Source organism: Chiloscyllium plagiosum, chromosome 14 (assembly GCF_004010195.1).
Source record: "Chiloscyllium plagiosum isolate BGI_BamShark_2017 chromosome 14, ASM401019v2, whole genome shotgun sequence".
Taxonomy (NCBI): domain Eukaryota; kingdom Metazoa; phylum Chordata; class Chondrichthyes; order Orectolobiformes; family Hemiscylliidae; genus Chiloscyllium; species Chiloscyllium plagiosum.
This window is the reverse complement of record NC_057723.1, coordinates 40,489,017-40,512,265: the sequence shown is the minus strand read 5'-3', so window position 1 is coordinate 40,512,265 and position 23,249 is coordinate 40,489,017. Positions and strand designations below refer to the sequence as shown.

General features: G+C 40.5%; 1 protein-coding gene across 2 annotated transcripts in view; it reads left to right on the top strand.

The window, feature by feature from the left end:
• psd2 (pleckstrin and Sec7 domain containing 2) overlaps positions 1-23,249 on the top strand; it is a 191,303-nt gene that overhangs the window by 49,798 nt on the left and 118,256 nt on the right. For both annotated transcript variants that reach the window (XM_043703661.1, XM_043703660.1), the window contains exons 2-3: positions 896-1,628; positions 5,948-6,445. In XM_043703661.1, the coding sequence (XP_043559596.1) occupies positions 985-1,628; positions 5,948-6,445 (1,142 nt within the window). In that variant the 5' untranslated portion in view covers positions 896-984. The remainder of the gene's footprint in view (positions 1-895; positions 1,629-5,947; positions 6,446-23,249) is intronic.

Genomic DNA, 23,249 nt, shown 5'->3' with positions numbered 1-23,249 from the left:
AATAGAACCCATACAGCCTCCTGGACTCAACATTGAATTTAATTGTTTTAGATCATGACCCCTCCCCTCCATTTTTCTTCCTTTTTCTTTGATGTTTTTAATTTACTTTTTCTTTTCTGTCTCTGCCATGCAGACCTCCTGTAGGAGCATCTTTGGTTTTATTACTTGTCCTATTACCAGTCCCTTTGACATTGTACTTTCTGTTTTTTTTTAATGCTTCCCACCTTTCTCTCTATCACAGGCTTCTATTCTAATGGAGATCTTCCTTTGAGAAGCCTTTGTGAGAACATACCGTGGTTGGTTTGGGATTGGGGGGGTCGAGGGTACCCCTGGAGGGCCATCCAGTAGGCTAAGGAACCTGTCAAGGAGGTGTGAGGGAAACCTGTTGGGCTGGCAGCTCAGCACAGACCTGTCTTGCCAGTGATTAAATGCAGTGTTCATGAGGTGAAGCTTTTAGGTTGGTGTTACTTGGCCACTTAAAGGCCTCAAATGAATCACTGGTGCGCAGGCTGGCTAATGCCCCTGCTAGGCAGGTATAGTGTGGTGTTATGGATGGTTAGACAGCAGACAAGCTCCCTACTGGACTTAATGAGGTTCCCTCACCCTTCTTCAAACCTTTTGGTGGGGAAATCATAAAATCCAACCTGCTAATCCTGTTTCTGTCTCCACAGATGCTCTCTCACCTCAGTATTTCTTGTTTTTTTCTGCTTCTTTTAACATAATGTTGATCATGTTACATAAATTAATCTGTTATTTTCAAAATAATTATTTCCTGTAATGCACTGTGTTATAAGTAATCCTCTGCTTCCCGTAGTATTATTTACATTTAGGTTTCTTGAGCCACAGACTGTTCCTTCAGAATAAAAAAATCTTTTTCTCTCTCCATCTCCTGTAGGATAAAGTTTCATCTTCATCAACTGTAAGAAATAAAATAAAGTACATTTCAAAAACTGGAAGATAACATAACTTCTACAGCATCTGGACATGAGCCAAGCAAAAAACACTCCTTGTACCTCAGGGATTGGTGTAGAGAATAAGCTCAACATTTTGGCACAAGAAACAGCTATTCAAAATGGAAGTAAAAATCACCCAACATCCACAAAAAGTCAAGTTCCAAATAATCATGAACAGATTTTTCTAAAGATGGATGCATTAAGCTCAGAATGCACACAACATGTAACAGCTATGCAGTCAAATTCTGACGAAAACCCATTTATAGAAGAGCAGAAATCAAATAATGCCGCCAAACATCAATTGATGATAACTGAACAAGAAAATGAGGCACAGCGTGTGAAAAGAATGCCTGGGCAGTTGAGTAAAGATCATGCCACAGACACACCAACAATCACAGGCTCAAAGAATGCTGCTAATCTCACACCTGAGGTTGCAGCAATAGCAGAAGCAAGCATGAAATGTCCTGATGACAAAATTGCCGAGCAAGTGACTGGTTTATTGGCAAATGGAATCAACTGTGAATTAAAAGTTGGGGAAGATACCAATAAAAGCTCAGAAAACATTATACTCATGCAGCTGGCTGAGAAAAAAGACATCACTAGTTTTTTGGAGCACAACACAGCATGTGGCAAGGATACGCAGATGAAACACTCTGCAGAAGAGATGCAGAAAAGGTAATTTGCTGCAGGAGATGCATCAAAGTTCTGCGGTTTCTTTAATTAACAAGGCAAATACTGCAGATTATGACAACTTGCAGTTATGCCAGTTTTGATGTCCATTGAATGATTTGAGGATTATGAGGACCAATAAAAAAATCTGCTTTTGGATACAACATCATGCACATTCAAACCATATATCAATTAAATAAACCAAAAGCACTGCGCAATCTGGAATCTTTCAGATTTTGAGATCACAATGTTCTTTCTTTTAATAGTTTGTTTATTGCCTTTGAGAATCGATGGAAATCAATAACAATTTTGCATTATATCACTTTAAGATGTAGTTGCTGTAAATATTGGCAAATATCAAATTCATGAAGGACATCGTGGGCGGCACGGTGGCACAGTGGTTAGCACTGCTGCCTCACAGCGCCAGAGACCCGGGTTCAATTCCCGCCTCAGGCGACTGACTGTGTGGAGTTTGCACGTTCTCCCCGTGTGTGCGTGGGTTTCCTCCGGGTGCTCCGGTTTCCTCCCACAGTCACAAAGATGTGCAGGTCAGGTGAATTGGCCATGCTAAATTGTCCATAGTGTTAGGTAAGGGGTAAATGTAGGGGTATGGGTGGGTTACGCTTCGGTGGGGCGGTGTGGACTTGTTGGGCCGAAGGGCCTGTTTCCATACTGTAAGTAATCTAATTTAAAAAAAAAAATGATTACTAGTTAACCCACACTCCTTTTCACCCTATAGCTTTGTGGTATAAGTGGGAATGCTTCTGTTCTGACTTTTCAAGTCTATTGTGTCTGTCTTCTGCCTCCCTCTTGTAAGTTGATAGACTAAATGAGGTGCTGGTTACCGATTCTCAGATTCTACTGGGTGGAGGGCCAGGAGGCAAGGATGCAGAGGGTGGGGTGGGATGGGAATGGACATATGGAAATAGTCCATAATGTCCTTGAGTTGCTTCTGTCTTTGATTTCTATTCAAGCCAGCATGCCAAAGCTAATCCAATTCCACTAACTCTTGTTCCTCTTCATTTGTGCTATGTACTTCACAAATGCTTACTACTACAATTTGCTAATGCGATTTATGCCTATTTCTACCGCCACCATTACCAACTCTGTGTCCCATTACTGGAGTGGATATATATGTCCAACTACTATTGGAAGAATGCTACTGAGGAACTGAGCTGGTTGGTTGGCATCAGCCTTTGGGCACTACTATTTCTTCTTTGCTGAAGTTCAAAGAATAAGTTGCTGTTTGAATTTTTAGATGGCAAGTTATTGGTTTATCTTAATATTCGTCTGCATGGGGAAATGATTATGTGAATAAGGAAGAGAAAAGGAAAAGCAAAGGGTAATGCTAATCTCTGACCTCATCATTCTTTCCACTTCTCTATATAGCGTCTTAGCCCACAATTTCCAGCACAAAGGACAGACATTTAAAGCTGGAATCTTAAGAAAAATATTTTTAAAAAATGCCAAAACACCAGCCAGCTTACTTAAAAGTGTGAACATGCAATTTGCATGTGTGTGCATTGTAGCTGATGTTTGGTGCATCCATGCATCCAAAGGGGTTGAGAGTGATATGGGCCAAATGCTGGCAAATGGGCCTAGATTAATTTAGCATATCTGGTTGGCATGGACATAGAACATAGAACATAGAAGAATACAGCGCAGTACAGGCCCTTTGGCCCTCGATGTTGCGCCGATCCAAGCCCTGCTGGCAAATGGGCCTAGATTAATTTAGCATATCTGGTTGGCATGGACAATTTGGACTGAAGGAGCTTACAACTCTATGATTATATGATTATAATGATACCATTGTAGATTGCGTTAGTCAAATAAGGGGTTGTTTGTGTACGATAAATCTTCTATTATTTCAATAAATATGCCAAGCAAAAATAGCTTTCCTGATTCTGTTGCAGCACTCCTTTTGCAACCAGTTCAACCTAAGGTGTGTTACTTTTTATAGGCATTAACTCACACCCTAAATGCATGATAGCATAACTTGGAAACATAATAATAGCATCCTACAGTGATATATTTCAAATGAATGCATCAAAATGGATTCAGTCCTTCCAAACGAAGAATAAGTGAACCCTTAGTGCATGAAGATAAATATGGAATGTTAGTCTGTTTAGTAAGTGAATATTCTGGGAAATTATTATTGCCTTCATACAGATGATTCGGCAACTGTGTTTGTGTAATACACAATGCAAAATATAGTATATTTTCTGCATTACACCTTATCGTATTTGAAGTTCATGTCTTTTCACTGTCAGCATTTTAATTCTTTTTTTAACCCTGAATGTTTTCCTATATCAAATCAATTTGTTCCTGCATCTTTTCTGTATTTAAAAGAACTATTTTTCTGTATCTTTCTTTTCGATCTTGTTCTTCAGAAAAATCAAAGATCACGTAACTTTCCAATACAATGGATGTAGGTTGTTCGTTGGTTGCTTGTTCAAGTTAACAAATTGTTTCTTATTTTGTTTATGGGTCCATCTATCTTAAATTTAACAGTAGAAGCCTATTACATTGGCACTTTATTTAAAAGATTACTGGGAATAAGGATATGTTTTCTGATAAAATTAGAATATTGTGATGAACTTATTTTAAGATTGTTTGTAAAAAAAAGTGGTTAAACATCCTGACATTTGACTGAAACTAATGCAATCTTTTTGAAATATGTGAAGCGTAAGCATGCTTACACATATGTTTCTGGACTTATTATGTTTCTTCCTTTCCTTCTCCTAATTCCAGGCATCTATGAGGGGAGAGAAGGACTCTCTATTGCATTACATGCTAAAAGTTAAGCTTTTTCATGAAAGGACTTCTTTAATTCTTAAATAAGACATTACCAACTCAATTCATTCACAGAATGGCCCAACTTAGTTTGATCCACAATGGTCCCAAAATAGATTTTGGAGTAATTTTCTGACCTTGTGTTCCACATTTGGAGTTGACCCTCAGCCAATCTGCTGCTGAAACATCATTCATGCCTTTATTATTTTCAGACCTCACAATTTCAACATATTTTGATCTCCCATATTTTACTGACTCAACCTGAGGTCATCCAAACTTTTGCTTGTGTCCTGATCATATCAAATTCCATTCAGCTGGCATCCCTTGCGTACAGACTTATCGTAGTTCCTAGTGAAGAAGCATTTTGATATTAAAATTCCTTGCTTTCCAATCCTATCAATGTTCTCACATTTTCTATCATTCTAATCTTTGTAAATAATAATTGTAAGCTGTAGTCTAAACTGTAGCATAAAAAAGAATATACTTCACTGTCCATTAAAAACATTGGATATGACCACAAATAAAAAGACAATGGTGAGAGTTTAGTATTTGATTCCTGAGTGTGCTACATATTCTCTAGATATTGGACACAGAAATGTACTTTCTGGGTCACGGGAGAGTAAATCTGTCTGCTGTTGTAATTTGCGATGTTGATCACAAAACAAAGCAAAGTTTAAAAGTCTAAAAAGATATCACCTTTTATCCATTAGCTGCTCTTTGCTTTCCTTTTTAGGAAAATTTTCTCTAAAGAGATCCGACTTTCTCCATAGCTTCTGCAGAAGCTCCCCTCTCTGCGAGATTTTGGAATTGACAGTGTTCTTTCTCTGGTTTGGTTTGACTGTTAAATTTGTTGCTAGTTCCCTTTTAAATGCGATTATAATCCTTTCAGAACAGAACATTCTATTCTCTGACATAAAGGTGCTCCCAATGCATTGTATGCAGTGTACTGGGAATTCAGATGTTCTCATTTAACAAGCTGGGTTCACTTTATAGTTGCAGGTGCACTCAACACACCACAAGCCTTGGTACACACTGAAATATTTTCTGATGTAACTCTCAATTCATAAGATTACATCTTTGAAGAGAAGTGTTTTTTTCTAAGTGGCATTACATTGGGAAGAATATACTTGAGACAATACCGTTCATCCTTTAGTATTTCTACTGTTACTTGTTCTTAGTAACTGAAATAAAACTGTCATTTTAATAACATCCAGTATTAACTTCACCATAGTTAAAAAGTGTTGAATCTAAGTATCTTGCCTTTTCATATTCTTTAATCTGGCATCAGAGATAATAATGTAACAGTCAAGTTGATGAAATCAATATTTTTTCAGATATATTTGTTGATTTTGATTCTTTTTAATTTTGATTTGGTATATTCATAACTAACATTTACAAAATGTTCCTAGTTTACAATGATGTATTTTTGTTTTTACAATAAAACGGTAAGTGCATATATTATGCTGTTAATTTCTTAACATAATTTAAAATTTCACTAAATATTATTTTTTGTTGTGATGGTTTGTTAACAGGCTGATAGCTGGAGAGACAATGGCTAATGGTGCAACCGTTGAAAAAGAGCAAGTCCAAGTGAAGGACAGTCGAGATGGATTCAGCTCTACATTTGAAAGAATTGTGGAATCTGACCTTATGAAGGGCACTTCATACAGTAGCCTGGATTCTTTGGATGTGTTGTCACTGACTGATGAAACAGATAGCTGTATCAGTTTTGAAGCCCCACTCACACCTCTAATTCAACAACGTATTAAAGAAACCCCAGAACTACTACAGCAGAAATTGGTTCAGGTTGCTGAACAGCGAGAGATCCTGGAGGCTGGAGTTAGCAATGACCAGGAACATCAGTCTAGGATGAATGAGGGAAGTGTTGAAAGTCCACTGAGACACTCACTCACCAGCAGCAGGTCTGAGAATGTCCTTAGTAGGTCCTCTCTGAAGTCAATGCCAAATGGTTTGCACAATGAGAGAGATGAACTAGAAGATGACATCACCAAGATAGTTAATTCCATCAGGTAAATTGACTAAGTAAAAGCATTTTCTATCTATAATAATCTTGGTATAAATTGTTATGTTAAATATTATCATCTTTTAAAAATATATATTTGCAAAATCTTACAATTTAATGATGGAAATTTTCCATTTTGTTGCTCTTAACACATTAGGTGTAATTATCGGGAAATTGTAAACTCTGAATCTATGATGTCCATCTAATAAAAAGTTGAATGGAATATTGTGGGCTAGAGGTCCCAAATGATTCACATAGATCAAGACAGCAATTGTTCGTTCAGCAGTGGTGGGAAAGGTTTGATTTAAGAGGACGCTTTTGGGAAGCTTTTGAAGGAGAGGAGTTATCTCGGAAAGCAGAGGAGTTAAAGAATAACATAGGAAAAAGAATGGGAAGTCTGGCAAGTGAGAGGAGGTTTCTGTGGTCTGGCACTGCAGTCGATTGAAGCATATAGATTCAAAGGGTATGACCATTGCACCAGCCCAGTACCACTATGGGAACCCGAGCAATATTTACAATAGTAAAACAACTGAAACACAAGGCTGGTTGGAAGCATGGTGAGAGGGTCTTAGTTGTTGTTGGAAATGTCAAATGGTTTGCCCAGAAGCTTGATTCTTTAGTTGATTTTTGATTTTGATGGAAGGTAAACCTCATGCATTGATGTGGCAGGATAAGATATAAGACATTAAAAAGGCAATTAACTGGAATTTGATGTTACAGTTTGGATTTTACTGTTGGCACAGTTGGCACCATAGGCTTCAGAAGCTCACCTGGTTAAAAGAGGTCAGAGCTGAATACTGGTTCTCTCAGCCAACCATCAAGAGCCAGAGACAAAAATAGAAATTACTGGAAAAGCTCAGCAGGTCTGACAATATCTGTGGAGAGAATCAGAGTCAACATTTCAGGTCGAGTGACTTTCCTCAGAATTGACATTAACTCTGATTTACAGCATCTGCAGTTCTTTCATTTTTTAATCAATAGAGCCAGGACTTGGTGGTATGGAGGTTGGTACTCAGAGGGCATTGTCAAGTGATCACAGAATGGGGAAAAAGGGGTAAGCATTAAGGAAGCCGTGCTTCTGAGTTAACATTTACTCCCAAGGAATGAAGTCAGGAAAAAGTGTGGGGACATGGAGTTTGGAAGGCAGTAGGAATTCTGGATAGAATGCCTAAGAGAGAATCCCACAGGCCTCATTTGCTAAGGGTTCACAGCTGTCATAGTTGTTGGTACAGCACAAAGGGAAGGGGTTGTTGGGGTATACTAGGGACATGAGGGCTAACAAGATGGCCGGACAGATGGGGAAAGGTATTGAGAGTCTTACCACATGTAAGAAAGGCTTTCTCTGAGAGAGTGCTCAAGTCACAACTGGGATAGCTCCTGGTGTCCATATGGTAGTGTTACCAATAACTGCAGTTCTTCAGAGAGGCAATCACTGTCTTTGAGCTATTCTACACAATGAGCTGTAATACCTGTGGTTTAGTGGCTATCCATTATCGGTAGCCTCAAAGATTACCTTGATTTTCATGGGAGCTGCGTGTACAATATTCCCTTCTGTGATCCATCTGGGCAACCAGGAGGTAAGCAGTGTCATATTCAACAGAGTCGGTGCCTGAGTGCATTGACACACTGATTCACACATTCAGGAGATGAAGACAATTGGCTTTAGGGGCCATCACTGGATTCTCCCAATGTAGTGCAGTCAATTACACACATGTGATATTAAGACCACCGATCAGAAACCATGGGCTTTCATCAACAGAAAGGGTTTCCACTCATTCAATATTCATTTGTTCTTTGACGACTGAATGTAGATACCTCAGATGGGTACTTGGTTCCCAGAAAGCAGCCAAGCCATCTATATACTTCAGTACAAATGCCACAGCTTTTCTCAAAACCCTGTGCACCTTGGATGGACATGAAGAAACAAGAGTTATCACGAGAAATGTGGCTCATCACTCCTGTGATACCTGCCATTGGTCACCATTCAATCAGGCCATTCAGTTTCTGAAGAAATGATTCTGGTGCCTAGTTTGATCTGATAGAACTGTTCAATATGCTGCAGTGAGAGTCTGGCTTATCACGCTGGTCTGCTGTGCATAACTTCGTGCTACAGAGAGAGGAGAAGATGAATAAGGAAGAAATTGTTGATTGCAATGGCTTTTCAGATGATAAGATACAGAGGAGGGAGGGAACATAAGATGAGAGACCCCTTGTATCACAGGCACAGTGGAACACGGTATGCCCTCATACATCGACATTCATTGTAACACATCAGCCCTTTCAGAAACTGAAAAAGGTCTGGATTTTAGTGGACTGAGGCAGGTCATTGATATGATTGTAACACGGGATTCAACTTCTTTCAGCAACTCCATGGCTGCTGACCACCTCTACAAAGCTTGCTCAGTTGAGCTGGTCTTCTCTTTGCATCTATGGGAGAAGGACTTCTTGCATTACTCTTGTAGTCTGGAGGAGAACCTGCAGGAAGGCATCATTAAATCATGTGGCTACCCGATGCATTCCTACTCCAGTGGAAGGCAGCAGTCAGATAGAAGACTGTTGTTTAAAGGCATCAGCTCGACACCGGTGGACAGATGGAAAACTGGGTTGATGAGAACATCCAGGCAGACACTGTTTACAGTTAGCATTGAATGTATTGCTGCCTACCACTTGAGTATTGCATCTGTCTTATTTCCAGCCACTGCCTTTCAAATCATTGGCCTCTGTGCATTGCTTGCCATGAGGGAATATATGGCTGCCTCAGTGTGTTTGACCAGCCTTCCAATGCTGCCACAGAGACCTGAGCCTTGTTGCAAAATATAGCCCACACTGTTAGCCGCATGACCTTTTTACTCATGCTGTATTTTGCCCAAAGGACTGGATGCAGTTATGTTACAAGGCCATTGAGTGGCAGTGCTTCAATCTTTTTGCCTTTACAATAAGCTAAATTGAAATATTCTTCGTAAAACTTCCTTCTGGCTATCACAACTCTGCACTACCACACTACCCATGATGAACAATGTTGCTATCTATTTTCAATTTTTTATGGAGTCTATCTTTAGGATAGAATCCCAACAATGTGGAAACAGACCATTCGGCCCAACAACTCTCTGAGCAGCATCCCACACAGTCTCAACCCCCTGCCCTACCCCTGCAACCCTGCAGCTCCCATGGTTAATCCACCTAGCCTACACATCCCCGGACACTATGGGCAATTTAGCATGGTCAATCAACCTAGCCTGCTTATCTTTGAATTGTGGGAGGAAACCAGAGCACCCGGAGGAAACCCACGCAGACATGGGGAGAATGTGCAAACTCAACACAAACAGTCCCTGAGGCTGTAATGCAGCAGTGCTAACCACTGAGCCACTGTGCTGTCCCAATTTACAGTTTCTGTTTTAACAAACCACTTAGAATATTGTTACGTTCAAGCACACTGGTACAAACTTGCCACCCATACTCACTCCCCTCCTGAATGTATTGTAACAGAGAAGTTTATATTTTTGGTCCCATACAAACCATGCCAGGTTTGTCTGTTGGTGGTGAAGTGAGAATGTCACTGAACTCAGTCCAGAAGGCTTGCTCTCTCCAAGTTTCTCTCAGTTTTTCTTAAAAAGTAGCACCAGTTATAAAGCCAATTGGAAAAACGTCCATTGTCTGAGAACTCAAATTTGTTCCTTTTCAAACTCCTACTCTATCCACAAACTTCAAGATTTCTTTGTGCTCTCTCTGAAGATTCGTAGGCTTCTCCAGTCCAGAATTTCCCACACAGGAATTGTATTACGTAGTCTGAGATCCCATGGGTGTTCCGTTGGTTTGTCTGTACCAAACACCACCAACTTCATCAGCAAGCACAATGTCGTCAAGCTAGTGGACCTATGCCTTACCACCCATTTCACCTTCAACAACAAAAACCTACAGACAAACCAAAGAACACCCATGGGATCTCTGACATCAGGATTCTTAGCAGAGGCAGTAATGCAGAGACTCAAACAAACAGCTCTGCCAACCATCCAACCCAAATTTTGGGTCCATCATGTGCATGACACTTTTGTCATCACTGAACAAAACAAATTAGAGGAAACCTTCAAGACCATCAATAATACCCTTACTGGCATAAAATTCACTAAACAGGAGGAAAACAATAACAAACTGCCATTCCTAGATGTCACAGTAGAGCAAACAGCCAATGGGGATCTTCAAACTAGCATCTACAGGAAAATAATACATACTGACCAAATACTGAACTATAGAAGCACTCATCCCACCACCCAAAAATGAAGGTGCATCAGAACATTATTTCAATGAGCCACCACACACTGCAGCACAGAGGAACTATGAAGAGCAGAGGAAAATCACCTAAACAGTGTACTCAAAAAGAACACCTGCCCAATGAACCCAGTCCGCCGATTTCTCAGCAACAAACCCAAACAAGCAGACAAAACATGTCCAGAACCCCTAGCCACTCTCCCCTACATCAAAGACATCTCAGAAATGACTGCCAGACTACTCAGATCTCTTGGCATCATGGAAGCCCACAAACCCACCAACACACTAAAACAGCAGCTAATGAACTTGAAAGACCCTATACAGGCAACAAGCAAAACTAATGTCATTTATAAAATACCAAGCAAGGTCTGTAACAAACAGTACATTGAACAAACAGGCAGAAAACTAGCCACCAGGATACATGAACATCAACTAGCCACAAAAAGACATGACCCACTCCCACTAGTATCCTTACATACAGATGAGGAAGGACACCATTCCAACTGGGACAACACATGCATTCTGGGAAAAGCCAAATAGAGACATGCATGAGAATTCCTAGAAGCATGGCATTCCAACTGGAACTCTATCAACAAACACATTGACTTGGATCCCATTTACCACCCCCTGAGAAAGAGAACAAGAAATTACATCACCGCAGGAAATAACATCACCACAGGAAATGACATCACCAATCCAAGGAAATCTAAACACATAAATAGAAAGCAGGCCATACCACCAGTGCTTCATCCGGAGGCTCACTGATGATGTTACCTAGTATGGTGACAAAACGTCAGAAAACGAACTTTCCAGCTCAGCGAGCAAAATCACATCCTGGATTGAAGGTGTTATAAAAATGGAAATTTTATTGAATATTATGTCCCTTGCACTGAAGTGGAGGACTGGTATTTAATTAGCTCTCTGTCTGCCACCATCATATACTGTCAATCTGGTGGGATTTCCTGATGTCAGCTGAATCAAATTTTCAAAGTAACATTGTGTCTGTTGGTGGGAACTCACTATATGAAAAATCTTAAACTGTATGTACTTTTTTTTGTCTCATGAGGAAGGCACTGATTATAAAGTTCTGCTTGAGAAGTTCAGATACCTGGAGAAGGTCTCTTCTTCCAGCTGTTTTTGAATGAGCTTCTGCTCGAATTGTAGAAAGGGAGTGTAGCTCTGTTTGGAAATGTGTAGAATAAACCCAAACTTTTTTTAATTTAACTGGTACTAATCAGATAGGCAAAGAATGCATTCAGTAAAATTTCATCTGAACTTGCTATACTATATTGGATGTACTGTTTGTACAATTCCCGGGATCGTTGTTACTGCTTGTATCGAGCCCGCGATAATTGTTTCTGTTTGTATCAAGCCCGGGATTGTTGTTACTGTTTGTATCAATCCCCGGACTGATAAACTGACAGAAAATATTGCTGTTATTTTGAAGCTTCAGATGTGCTCATATTACTCCAGGCCACTCTTTAATTCTATCGTTTAAATTCTGGACTAAAAGTAAAATCAACATAGTCCTACAGGGCCATAGGGCTGCTCTGTCAAAAGAGGGAGATAGTGGTTTCACCTGAGGGTCACCATACCTCAGGTGAGGGAGAGGTTGAGAAGGAGAGCCAGTGATAGGAATTGAACTTATGCTGCTGGCTATCCAGCCAACTGAGCTAACCACTCCCCAAAATCTGGACTATCGTGACATTGGCATTCAACCAGTGGATGTACAACATAAACTCAGCCAAACAACCTGCATGTTCACTTGCTCTCACATGAAATAGGATTTAAGGTGGACATCTGGATTTCACTCTCTAGCTCTTCAAACATCCCGCATGCTTCTCTCAGTACAGGACAAACTGACACCTAATAGATGGTAACAAACCCAATTGGAGCAGAGCCTCATTATTTCTGTTCTTTTGATTGATTAATTTTGTGGGATGTGGTCATCACTAGCTGGCCAGCATTTATTGCCCTTCCCTAGTTGCTCTTGAGAAGGTGGTGGTAAGCTACCTTCTGGAACCACTGCAGTCCACCTGCTGTGGGTTGACCCACAATGCCATTGGGAAGGGAATTCCAGAATTTTGACCAGCATCAGTGAAGGAATGGTGATAGATTTCCAAGTCAGGATGGTGAGTTCCTTGGAGGGAAACTTGAAGGTGGCGGTGTTCCCATGACCTTCATGGGTATGACCTTCTAGATGGAAGTGGTCACGGATTTGGAAGGTGCTGTCAGAGGATCTTTGGTGAATTCTTGCAGTGCATCTTGTGGATAGAGCACACTAATGCTACTGAGTATCAGTGGTGGAGGGAGTGAATACTTGTGGGTGTGGTGCCAATCAAGCTGGCTACTTTGTCCTGGATGGTGTCTAGCTTCTTGAGTGTTGTTGTGGCTGCACTCATCCAGGCAAATGGGGAGTATTCGATCACATTCCTGACTTGTGCCTTGTCGATGATGGACAGGCTTTGGGGAGTCAGGGAGTGAGTTACTACCTGAGTATTCCTAGTCTCTGACCTGCTCTTGTAGCCACTGTGTTTATGTTGTGCATCCAGTTGAGTTTCTGGTCAATGATAACTCCCAGGATGTTTATTGTGGGAGATTCAGTGTTGGTAACACCATTGAATTTCAAGGAGCAGGGGTGAGATTGTCTCTTCTTGGTGGTGGTCATAGCATGGCATTTGTGTAGCACAAATGTTACTTGCCATTTGTCAACCCAAGCCTGGATGTTGTCTAGATCTTGTCACATTTGAACATGGATTGCTTCAGTTTTCTGAGGAGTTGTGAATGGTGCTGAACATTGCACAATCATTGGCGAACATCCCCACTTCTGACCCTATGATGGAGGGAGATCATTGATGAAGCAGCTGAAGATTGTTGGGCCTAGTACACTACTCTGAGGAACACCTGCAGAGCTGTCCTGGAGTTGAGATGACTGACGTCCAGCAACCACAATCATCTTCTTTCGTGTCATGTATGACTCCAATCACTGGAGAGTTTACCTTCTAAAACCCATTGATTCCAGTTTTGCCAGGCCTCCTTGATGCCACACTCTATCAAATGCAGCCTTGATGTCAACAGCTGTCACTCTCATCTCACCTCCTGAATCAGCACTTTTGCCAATGTTTGAACCAAGGCTGTAATGAAGTCAGGAACTGAGAGTCCCTGGGCGTCACTGAGCAGGTTTTTGCTAAGCAGCTGCTGCTTGATAGCACTTGATGACACCTTCCATCACTTTACTCATGATTGCGAGTAGACTGATGGGGCAGTAATTGGCTGGGTTGGATTTGTCCTTCTTCTTATGTAAAGGACATACCTGGTGAAAGAACATAGTCCCAGATTTTCATGTCAGTGGCAGAGCATATCTGCCCATTAGGATTTCCTCAGTGCTGAAAGGAAGAAAAGGATCTTAAGCTGTTCACCACTCCGCAGTTTGGAAGTTTCAAGTCTTAGTCCCTCAAAGTTTTATGTTAGACATTCTGTTGTCATGGAACCTTGAAAGTGACAAGTTGAAGTGAAAAGCTTCCCCATTGTTTAGGATAAATCCCATCATTTTCTAATTACTGTGCTATGAGTCATCTTTGATTAATTACTATCTTACAAAAATAAATCCTTAATTTTGCAAAGCAGAGGGCACAAGGAAACAACATTTTTTGCTGTTATAGATCATTATTATAAATTATTTCATGAAGAACTGTTGTTTGATGTGTTGTTTTAATTGTAAGAATTCTCTCAACAAATTTTCTTTAAAATTAAAAGCTAAAGCATTGCTTGAATTAGAACTATTTGAATTGAGCCTTTATAATAATTATAATGTTAATATGACTGTAGTTTTCTGTAGCCCAAAGTACATGATAGTTTTCTGCAAAAACAGGGAAAGGAGCGACAGATTGAAAGGCCGTATGAAGCGCAGGTTCCATTTTAACTGGTTCTTTTGTGCATTGGGATTCATACACTGACTGATTATACTATTTAATATCTGCCAGGAATATTTAATATCACGGGACTGGAATTCATACAATCAAATTATTGTGTCACTGAGTAGAAAATGATTGAAACATATTAGCTTAAGTGATGCCATCTGGTGTTTTTCATATAGCAATTCCATGAACGTTTCTCTTTTGCCACACATCCTATATTGTATGCCTTTTCATAGCAGATAGAAAAATATTGTATTTCTTTAAAAGAAGATTTATGTGTCCTTTAATTTTAATTTATAATTCTCTTTACATGTTTCCACTCACCAATTCCAAAATTAAATTGAAGAAATAAACATTTGCTTGAGTTCACTATACAGCATTGTTTTACATCACTCTAATTATGATATAGCAATTCAGTGATAATGTGACATTTAAATCTAGTGATCAGTTTCATGGTACTTTCACTAGTATCCAGTAGTCAGCAGAGTTTGGAAGAAAAGCCTACTACATAAAATTTGGCAGACAATGCAGCTGTGGATTTAGTTGGCTAAATCACAGAGTGGCACTGCTGTTCCATCTGGAGAAAATGCTTTGATATGTGTGACAAAGTGGTAAACACAGTCAAACAAATTCAAAGCATTAAATATTGGAGTAAAATTGTGAGGTGTATTTTGCTACATCCTTATTCCAGAGATTATTAAGACTAAAAGTGTTAGATTCACAATCAGAATACACTCGAGTAAGACAAATAAATGGTGAAGAGGCAGCAGGCTGTCTCCAACACTGTTCTTGCAGTATCTACATTTGAGCACTTTTCACTATTTGAATGCTTGATTTGCAGTTCTTAACTGAGTTTAGTGTGGTGGCAAGTGCCATATAGAAACCGATCAACATATTGTTATGTTACAGGTATTCATCTGGTAATGACTAACTCAAAACATCTAAATGGTACTGATAACAAGCTTGAAGTAAATCAATGTGTAAGAATTTGGCAGGATATTTAGGTCCACCAACGGCAGCCATTTTATTCCTACTAAAGGCAGGAACAGAGGCAACTGGGGGAGTTGTTTCCTGGCACCACTCCGGATGTCAGCATATTTCGGCAGCATTGCAAGGGAAGGACAGTGAGAATCTGCTCAATTCTTTAATGTTAATAATTAAGGTTTTTGAGGAGCTCATTAAGGCTTTACTTTTGGTCAGTTTCAGATTTTGTAGGACGATGGACGCATAAGCTCGCTGTTCGATCTGGGCAGACAAGGTGAATGGAGGCCTTCATGCAGCAGAGAATGAGTCACAGCTGGCCCAAAAACGTTTGTGGGTCCTATGAAAGGTGGAACAGTATCAATTGGCAACAGCCTCCATATAATCGGGAAGCAAGTTTGTGCAGTAGGCTGTTATCCTGTTCAGATCATAAGAACTTAAAAGGCAGGGATAAGCATTGAAAATATATTTTGGGAGGTACCTGAGTACATGGGACCTGGCAGCTGACAATGGGAACATGACGGTCAGATTTCAGATTCAGTGGTACTGAGCAGTAATAGCCACCACAGGAAGAGCAGAGTACAGAACTTCAAAAGGGTATAGGAGAGGGCGAAGGGTAAGAAAGATGTAGATCAAACCCTCAGAATAGCCCATATCACCAAAGACAGAGAAACCTTGATATGGACAGCAGTAAATTGAGGGATGTGTAGGTTAGGTTGATTTTAGATTCAGCTAATTGCTTGGCACAACATCGTGGGCCAAAGGGCCTGTACTGTGCTGAAACGTTCTATGTTCTATGGATAAGATCCAGTGCCAGAATCTAAAACCCTTTCTTTTGGGACTAAAAGTTCTGGTCCAAATACTAAAGGCACACAACAAGATGGATAACATTCCACATAATATGGTCTTCCTGTATTAAGCTACTAAGCAATAATACATAGTCGGTATGATATTCGTTGCTTAATGATCCTGTAAACCAGGGCCTATATCAGGTTGTCATTCCATTAACAGTTCTGGCATATCTTGTGGAGCAGGTGACTAGTCTGCTCTGACCCACCTGCAACTCTGAGTTTTTCACAAAGTAATTTTCTTTTTACCTCTATCCTTGCTATTACTGTGCTATGCAACATAAAATAACATCTGGTTTTAAATCCATTTAATTGGGTTGCAATTACATCAGTGTCCAAATAAAAGCCATGTCTAGATGTATTTTCTGTGGACCACTTGTTCAAGGTCATGTTTAACCAAACACTGTAACTGTCTGTGATGTTATCTCCAACTTCCTTTTCTCCTTCAATGTTAGAATGAAGAAGGCAAATTTATATTCACAGGAACAATGAGGCTAGAGTACTGTCACAGTTCCAGCATACTTTTAAAAATTACTTTGCGGACTTTGAGTAAAAAAATGCAGCCTGACCAACATCCTCCCATCCTGCCTTGAGCCTCATACTCATAATACAGTTCTTCTGTCATGGTATCAGTTTCTTCTTTGATGCATATTCCACCAACGTGAGACAAGTTCAGCATACAGGACTTCATCACAGACAGCTTGTGTGCATTAATAGGAGAGAAATAAAAGCACAGCTATCATTCTGTGCACTTAATACAATGCAAGAGTAAATAATACATTGGCTTTCAGAGTTTTTGTGTCTGTGTTAGTCTGTGTGCAGGTGCACTTTGGCTTACAGCATCCATCCTTTTAATGTCTAATTTTATCTTGTGAGAACATTTTCATGTGCTTTACTCCAAGTTTTTGACCATGGTTTTCAGCTTTCTACATCTATGCCAGCAACATGGATTATGAGATATATGACCATAATCAATTACACAGCAACTAATACGTGAGAAATTGTTTAACGGCTGGGATTTTCTGAGATTTTATGGTTCACCTGCTCCAACAGATAAAATACTTTCTGGGATTTATCAGTCATTTTTCATAGCTTATCTAGAGGTTCTGACAGTGAAGGACTATCATAATCAACATATTCCCACAGTTGCCTGTTATTCATATCCCAGGCTTTAATTTCAGTGCTGTAAGGCTATAAATGTTTACCAATTCTCTTTCTCCAATCTGCTAGAATCTCTCGGAATAAAACAAACAACATTATGTGGGGGATGAGTTGTTATTGGGCAAATCACACTTGACCCACACTGGTACTGTTTCCTGTTGGTTACAGCTTAAAACTTAAAAATTGTTTTCATATCTCCTGGGTACAATTTACCACCATGATATGTAAACTATAATTTAATTGACCATGACTCTCCATCCTATAGGGACATATAACCGAATCCCTTTGAGTGTTGAAACCTTCTGCATGGATCCCCATTATACAGTCACCCAAATTCACTGCATATGGGAGGACATCATGTTTGTACATAGGTTGTCCTCTTCCAAAACTCTGATATTCTCAAACCTTTACACTGGGAGTGCTGTCATCCTGTGCAGGTTTATTAGAAAGTAAACTACCAATCCCATCACTTTAAGATTTTCCTATTCACAATTGATCTGTGCAGGACATACCTGTACTAAACCTCTGAGCACGCAGATGGTCTTTCCGAATGGTTGTTAGTAACCCATGAGTGCACTTACCCTTCAATAATTTGTCTCTTGTTTTCATGGGGAGCCAGTGAGCCAATGACACACATATCATTCCTAGCTGCCTCATTGGCAGCATTCCTCTCCTTCCAAATGCATTTAGTTATAGTCTGGGCATGATTTTCCAGTTGTTCTACCACCTTCATTATATGGACTGTCATAATCTGGTCCTCTTTTAACTCAAAGTCCTGTTGATATTTTCTCCAGTCAAAGTGTCCTTCATTCACCCTTTAAGGTTTAGCATCCCTGCCTCTACTGAAGTCAAATCCAAACTATTCACTAATGAAATAACAGTGTTAAATATCATGACTAAATCTCTTTTCTTCCTATGTTTAATTCCATCCTCTGCAGACTTGTAGCCCTGTTTTGCAACCCACCATCTCCCTCTCTGGGCCAATGGCTTAGTCCAGTTCTTGGCCCACCAGTTCCTCATTCAGACTCCTTGTAAAGAGTCATAAAATTGTAGATATATACAGCAGAGAAACAGACCCTTTGGTCAAACTTGTGTATGCTGACCAGATATCCAAAATAAATCTAGTCCCATTTGCCAGCATTTGGCCCGTATCCCTCTAAACCCTTCCTCTTCCATCTGTCTTTTAAATGTTGTAATTGTACCAGCCTCCACCACTTCCTTTGGCAACTCATTCCATATGTGCGCCACACTTTGCTTGAAAATGTTATCCTTAAGTCCCTTTTAAATCTTGCCACTCTCACCTTAAATCTATGCCCTCTAGTTTTAGACTCACCCACCCCGGGGAAAAGACCTTGTCTATTTACTCTATCCTTGCCCCTCATGGTTTTATAAACCTCTATAAGTATAGTCCTCAGCCTCAGTCACTCCAGGGAGAACAGCCTTGTCAATTCAGCCTCTCCCGATAGCTCAAACCTCCAACCCTGGCAATATCCTTGTAAATCTTTTTGGAACCTTTTCACAACATTCTGCCTATAGCAGGGAGCCCAGAATTGCAGTATTTCAAAAAAAGTCTAAATAATGTCCTGTACAGCCTCAATATGAGCTTCCGACTCCTATATTCAATGTACTGAAAAATAAAGGTAATCATACCAAACACCTTCTTCACTGTCCTGTCTACCTGTGATTCTACTTTCAAGGAATTATGAACCTGTACTCCAAGGTCTCTTTATTCAGCAACACTTCCCTTAGTGTATAAGTCCTGCCCTGATTTGTCTTTCCAAAAATTAAACTCGAGCTGCCACTCTTCAGCCCATTGGCCCATCTGATCAAGATCTCCTCTTACTCTGAAATAACCTTCTTCAGTGTCCACTACATCCCTAATTTTGGTGTCATCTGCAAACTTACTAAGTGTACTCCTACGTTCATATCGAAATAATTTATATAAATAACAAAAAGCAGTGGACCCAGCACCGATCCTTGTGGCACACATTAGTCACAGGCCACCAGTCTAAAAAGCAACCTTCCACCACCACTCTCTGTTTCCTTTTTTCAAAAAGATGTAAACTTAACACACATCTTTTCAAAAAAGATGAAAGACTTAACAGCAATCTAGGTTTGTTCAATATATCATGTCAGTTGCATGACACTGTAATGTTTGCTATATATTCTGTGTCTTATAGTCCTGCTCCACAGCTACCTGATGAAGGAGCCAGGGCTTCCAAATAAACCTATTGGACTATAACCTGATGTTGTGTGATTTTTAACTTTGTCTACCCCAGTACAACACCCCCCCCCCCCCCCCCCCCCCACATCATCCTACCTTTGAGCAAGTACTGTATCCAAATGGCTAGTTCTGAGTATTCCATGTGGTCAAACCAGTCTTACTAACCAGTCTATGATGAGGAACTTGTTGAATGCTTTTCTGAAGTCCAAATAGACCATGTCCACAGCTAGCCTTCATCAATCCTCTTCATTATTTCTTCAAAAAAAACTCAATCAAGTTCGTGAAACACAATTTCACACGCACAAAGCTATGTTGACTATCCTTAATCAGTCCTTACCTTTCCAAATACATATAAATCTTGTCCCTCAGGATTCCCTCCAACAACTTGTCGACCAAAAATGTCAAAAAAGCCTACCAGTCTATAGTTCTCTAGCTTTTCTTTATCACCTTTCTGAAAGAGTGACACCACGTTAGCCAACCTCCAGTCTTCCGGCACCTCACGTGTGGCTATTGATGGTATAAGTATCTCAGCAAGGGGCCCAACAATCACTTTCCTAGATTCCCAAAGAGTTCTAAGGTACACCTGATCAGGTCCTGGGATTTATCCATCTTTATGTATTTTAAGGCATCTAGCACCTCCTTTGTAATATGGACATTTTTCAAGCTATTCCTATTTATTTCCACATGTTCTCAATCTTCCATATCCTTCTTCACAGTAAACACCAATGCAAAATATTCATTTAGTGTCTCCTCCATCTTCTGTAGTTCCACACATAGACTGCCTTGCTGATATTTAAGGGGCCTGATTCTGTCCCTAGTTACCATTTTTTCCTTAATGTATTTGTAGAATCCCTTTGGATTCTTCTTAACCATATTTGCCAAAGCTATCCCATGTCCCCTTTTTGCCCTCCTGATCTTCCTCTTAAGTATATGCCTACTGCCTTTATACTCTTGTAAGGATTCACTCGATCCCTGCTGACTATACCTGATGATATGCTTCCTTCTTATTCTTTACCGAAACTTCAATTTGTCTCGTCATCCAACATTCCCCACATCTACCAGCCTTTCCTTTCACCCTAATAGGAACATACTGTCTCTGGCCTCTGGCTATCTCAATTTTTGAAGACGTCCCATTTTTCAGCCTGCCCCCAATCAACTTCTGAAAGTTCTTGCCTAATATTGTCAAAATTGGCCTTCCTCTAATATAGAATTTTAACTTTTAGATTTGGTCTATCCTTTTTCCATCACTATTTTAAAACTAGTAGAATTATGATCATTTACCTCTGTTTGTGCTCCCCCATTGACATTTCAGTCACCTGCCCTGCCTTATTTAACAAGAGTCAGGTGAATCTGAAACTTTTACCAGACCATCCTGTTAATTCTATCCTGTTATGTTCAACATCACTAGGACTGTATCATGAAACAATATTTTGCTGGTGGGTATTTAACAGTAGACTGTTTGGGACACTGTTTACTGGCTCTTCTTATGGCTAGAAGATGCCTGCTTATGTCTGGGCGTGCGGTGGGGGGAGGGGTAGCTCCTTAGGGTATACCACCCTAATGTCCAGTGTCCAGCACTGAGCACCCTGCGTTGAGCAGGTGCACATATGAACACACACTACTCTGTCCTCTGTTTGGATCCAGCAGATATTAATGGCTTTAGTATCTCTGAATTGTGCCCAATCAGACCTTCTAATCAGCTTTCCCTTCTCATATTCCCACTCCAAAGTTAGGAGCGTTGACTTGGGCTGAGGACATGCAATACAGAAACTGTGCCCCAATCTTACCTCAACTACAACTACCGTCACATCCACGGGTAATACTAAACTAAATATTTTTAATCTATCTGTTTTGATGTGGTACGACATACCTCTGGAGTAGGTGGGACTCGAACCCAAGCCTCTTGGCCCAGACGTTTGTGTCTAATCTAGCAGCTTTGTTGATTTCGATCTCTTCCTACTTTGTATCCTCAATGTGCCTTTCCGTCCATGTTATTTCTGATTTCCCCTGTTCCTGTGGTTTCTCTCTTTTCTGTTCTCCCCTTGCTATAGGTATCTTAGCACACTCACTTAATGGACTTACCCTCCAATCTCTACCAACTTTTAACCAAGACTGGCCTGTCTTCCTGTGCCCTGGTATCAAAAGTACTCACAGTACTACTTACCAGTAGCTGTCAGGCACTGTACCCTGGAATTTATAAGAACAGATAGTAAATGTTTCTGTCAATACTTAAAGAAGAAGAGAAGGGTTCAAGATGGTGGTGATCTAGGAAGATATCGTTGCAGAGCCCCGAACAACATTGCAAGCGAGACAAAGTCCTAACCTGCCCTACCCGGACTACCGCGATATCCTGGGACTCTAAAAAGGTCGTGGCGTCCCAGGAAACTGTCAGAGAGCAACTTACCTTGTTTTTCGCTGTCCAGGGATGCTGAAGAATGGCGGAGGTACATCTGAAGCCGGGTCTGTGGCCCAGCTTCCAGGATCCTCGGACTCGATTTCCTGCCAGGTCCTGGTGAAGGAGCTCACGAAATTTCGCAAGATGTTGGGCAAGCAGATAGAGGAGAAGCTGGCCCCGATCTCTATCATGCTGCAGAAGCATGAACAGCAGCTGGGAGACCTGGAGAAAAGGACAGATGAGGTAGAACACAGAGTCACAGTGGTGGAAGCTCCTATCCTCCAAGGATAGGATCCAGGCCTAGGAGATGCAGGTTCATAATTTGCTTGACCAGGTTGATGACCTCGAGAACAGGGGCAGGAGGAAAAATATTCAGATTGTCGGTCTGCTGGAGTGTAAGGACGGTGAGTGGCCGGTGGAATTTATTGAGGACTGGTTGCCAAAATTCCTTAACTTGGAAGCTGGAATGAGAAGCTTGAAGATTGAGAGGGCTCACCAGGTCATAGCATGGAGACCAGGTCTGGACCAGTGTCCTCGTCCTATCTTGGTACGGTTTCATCACTATAGAGATTAGGACAGAATCATGGAAACTTCCAGAATCCAGGGGAAGGATTTGAAGGCCCTAGTTTACGAGGGCTCTGAGATCATTATCTTCCAGGACTTCACAGCAGCAGTGATCCGGAAAAGAAAATCCAATGGTGGCACCAAGAGAAGACTGAGGGAGCTCGGGATCCAGTACTCTCTGAGGTATCTGGTGATGCTTCAGAGCATCTTAGATAGATCTGTACATCTCTTTGACATGTCGTAGAAAGCAAGAGACTTTGTGCACAAATTAACTTAATCTGAACAATTTAGTATGTACAAACAATAGTTTGGGTATGTCTTTGTTTTTCTTTAAAAAAAAGGAAGTCCTGTTGGAGCTTTCGATTCCTTATTTATTGGTAATATTCTGGTCTGAACTATGTTCAGGGGCGGTTGGGATGTGTACTTTCAATTTCTAAGTTAAGTTATATCAAAGG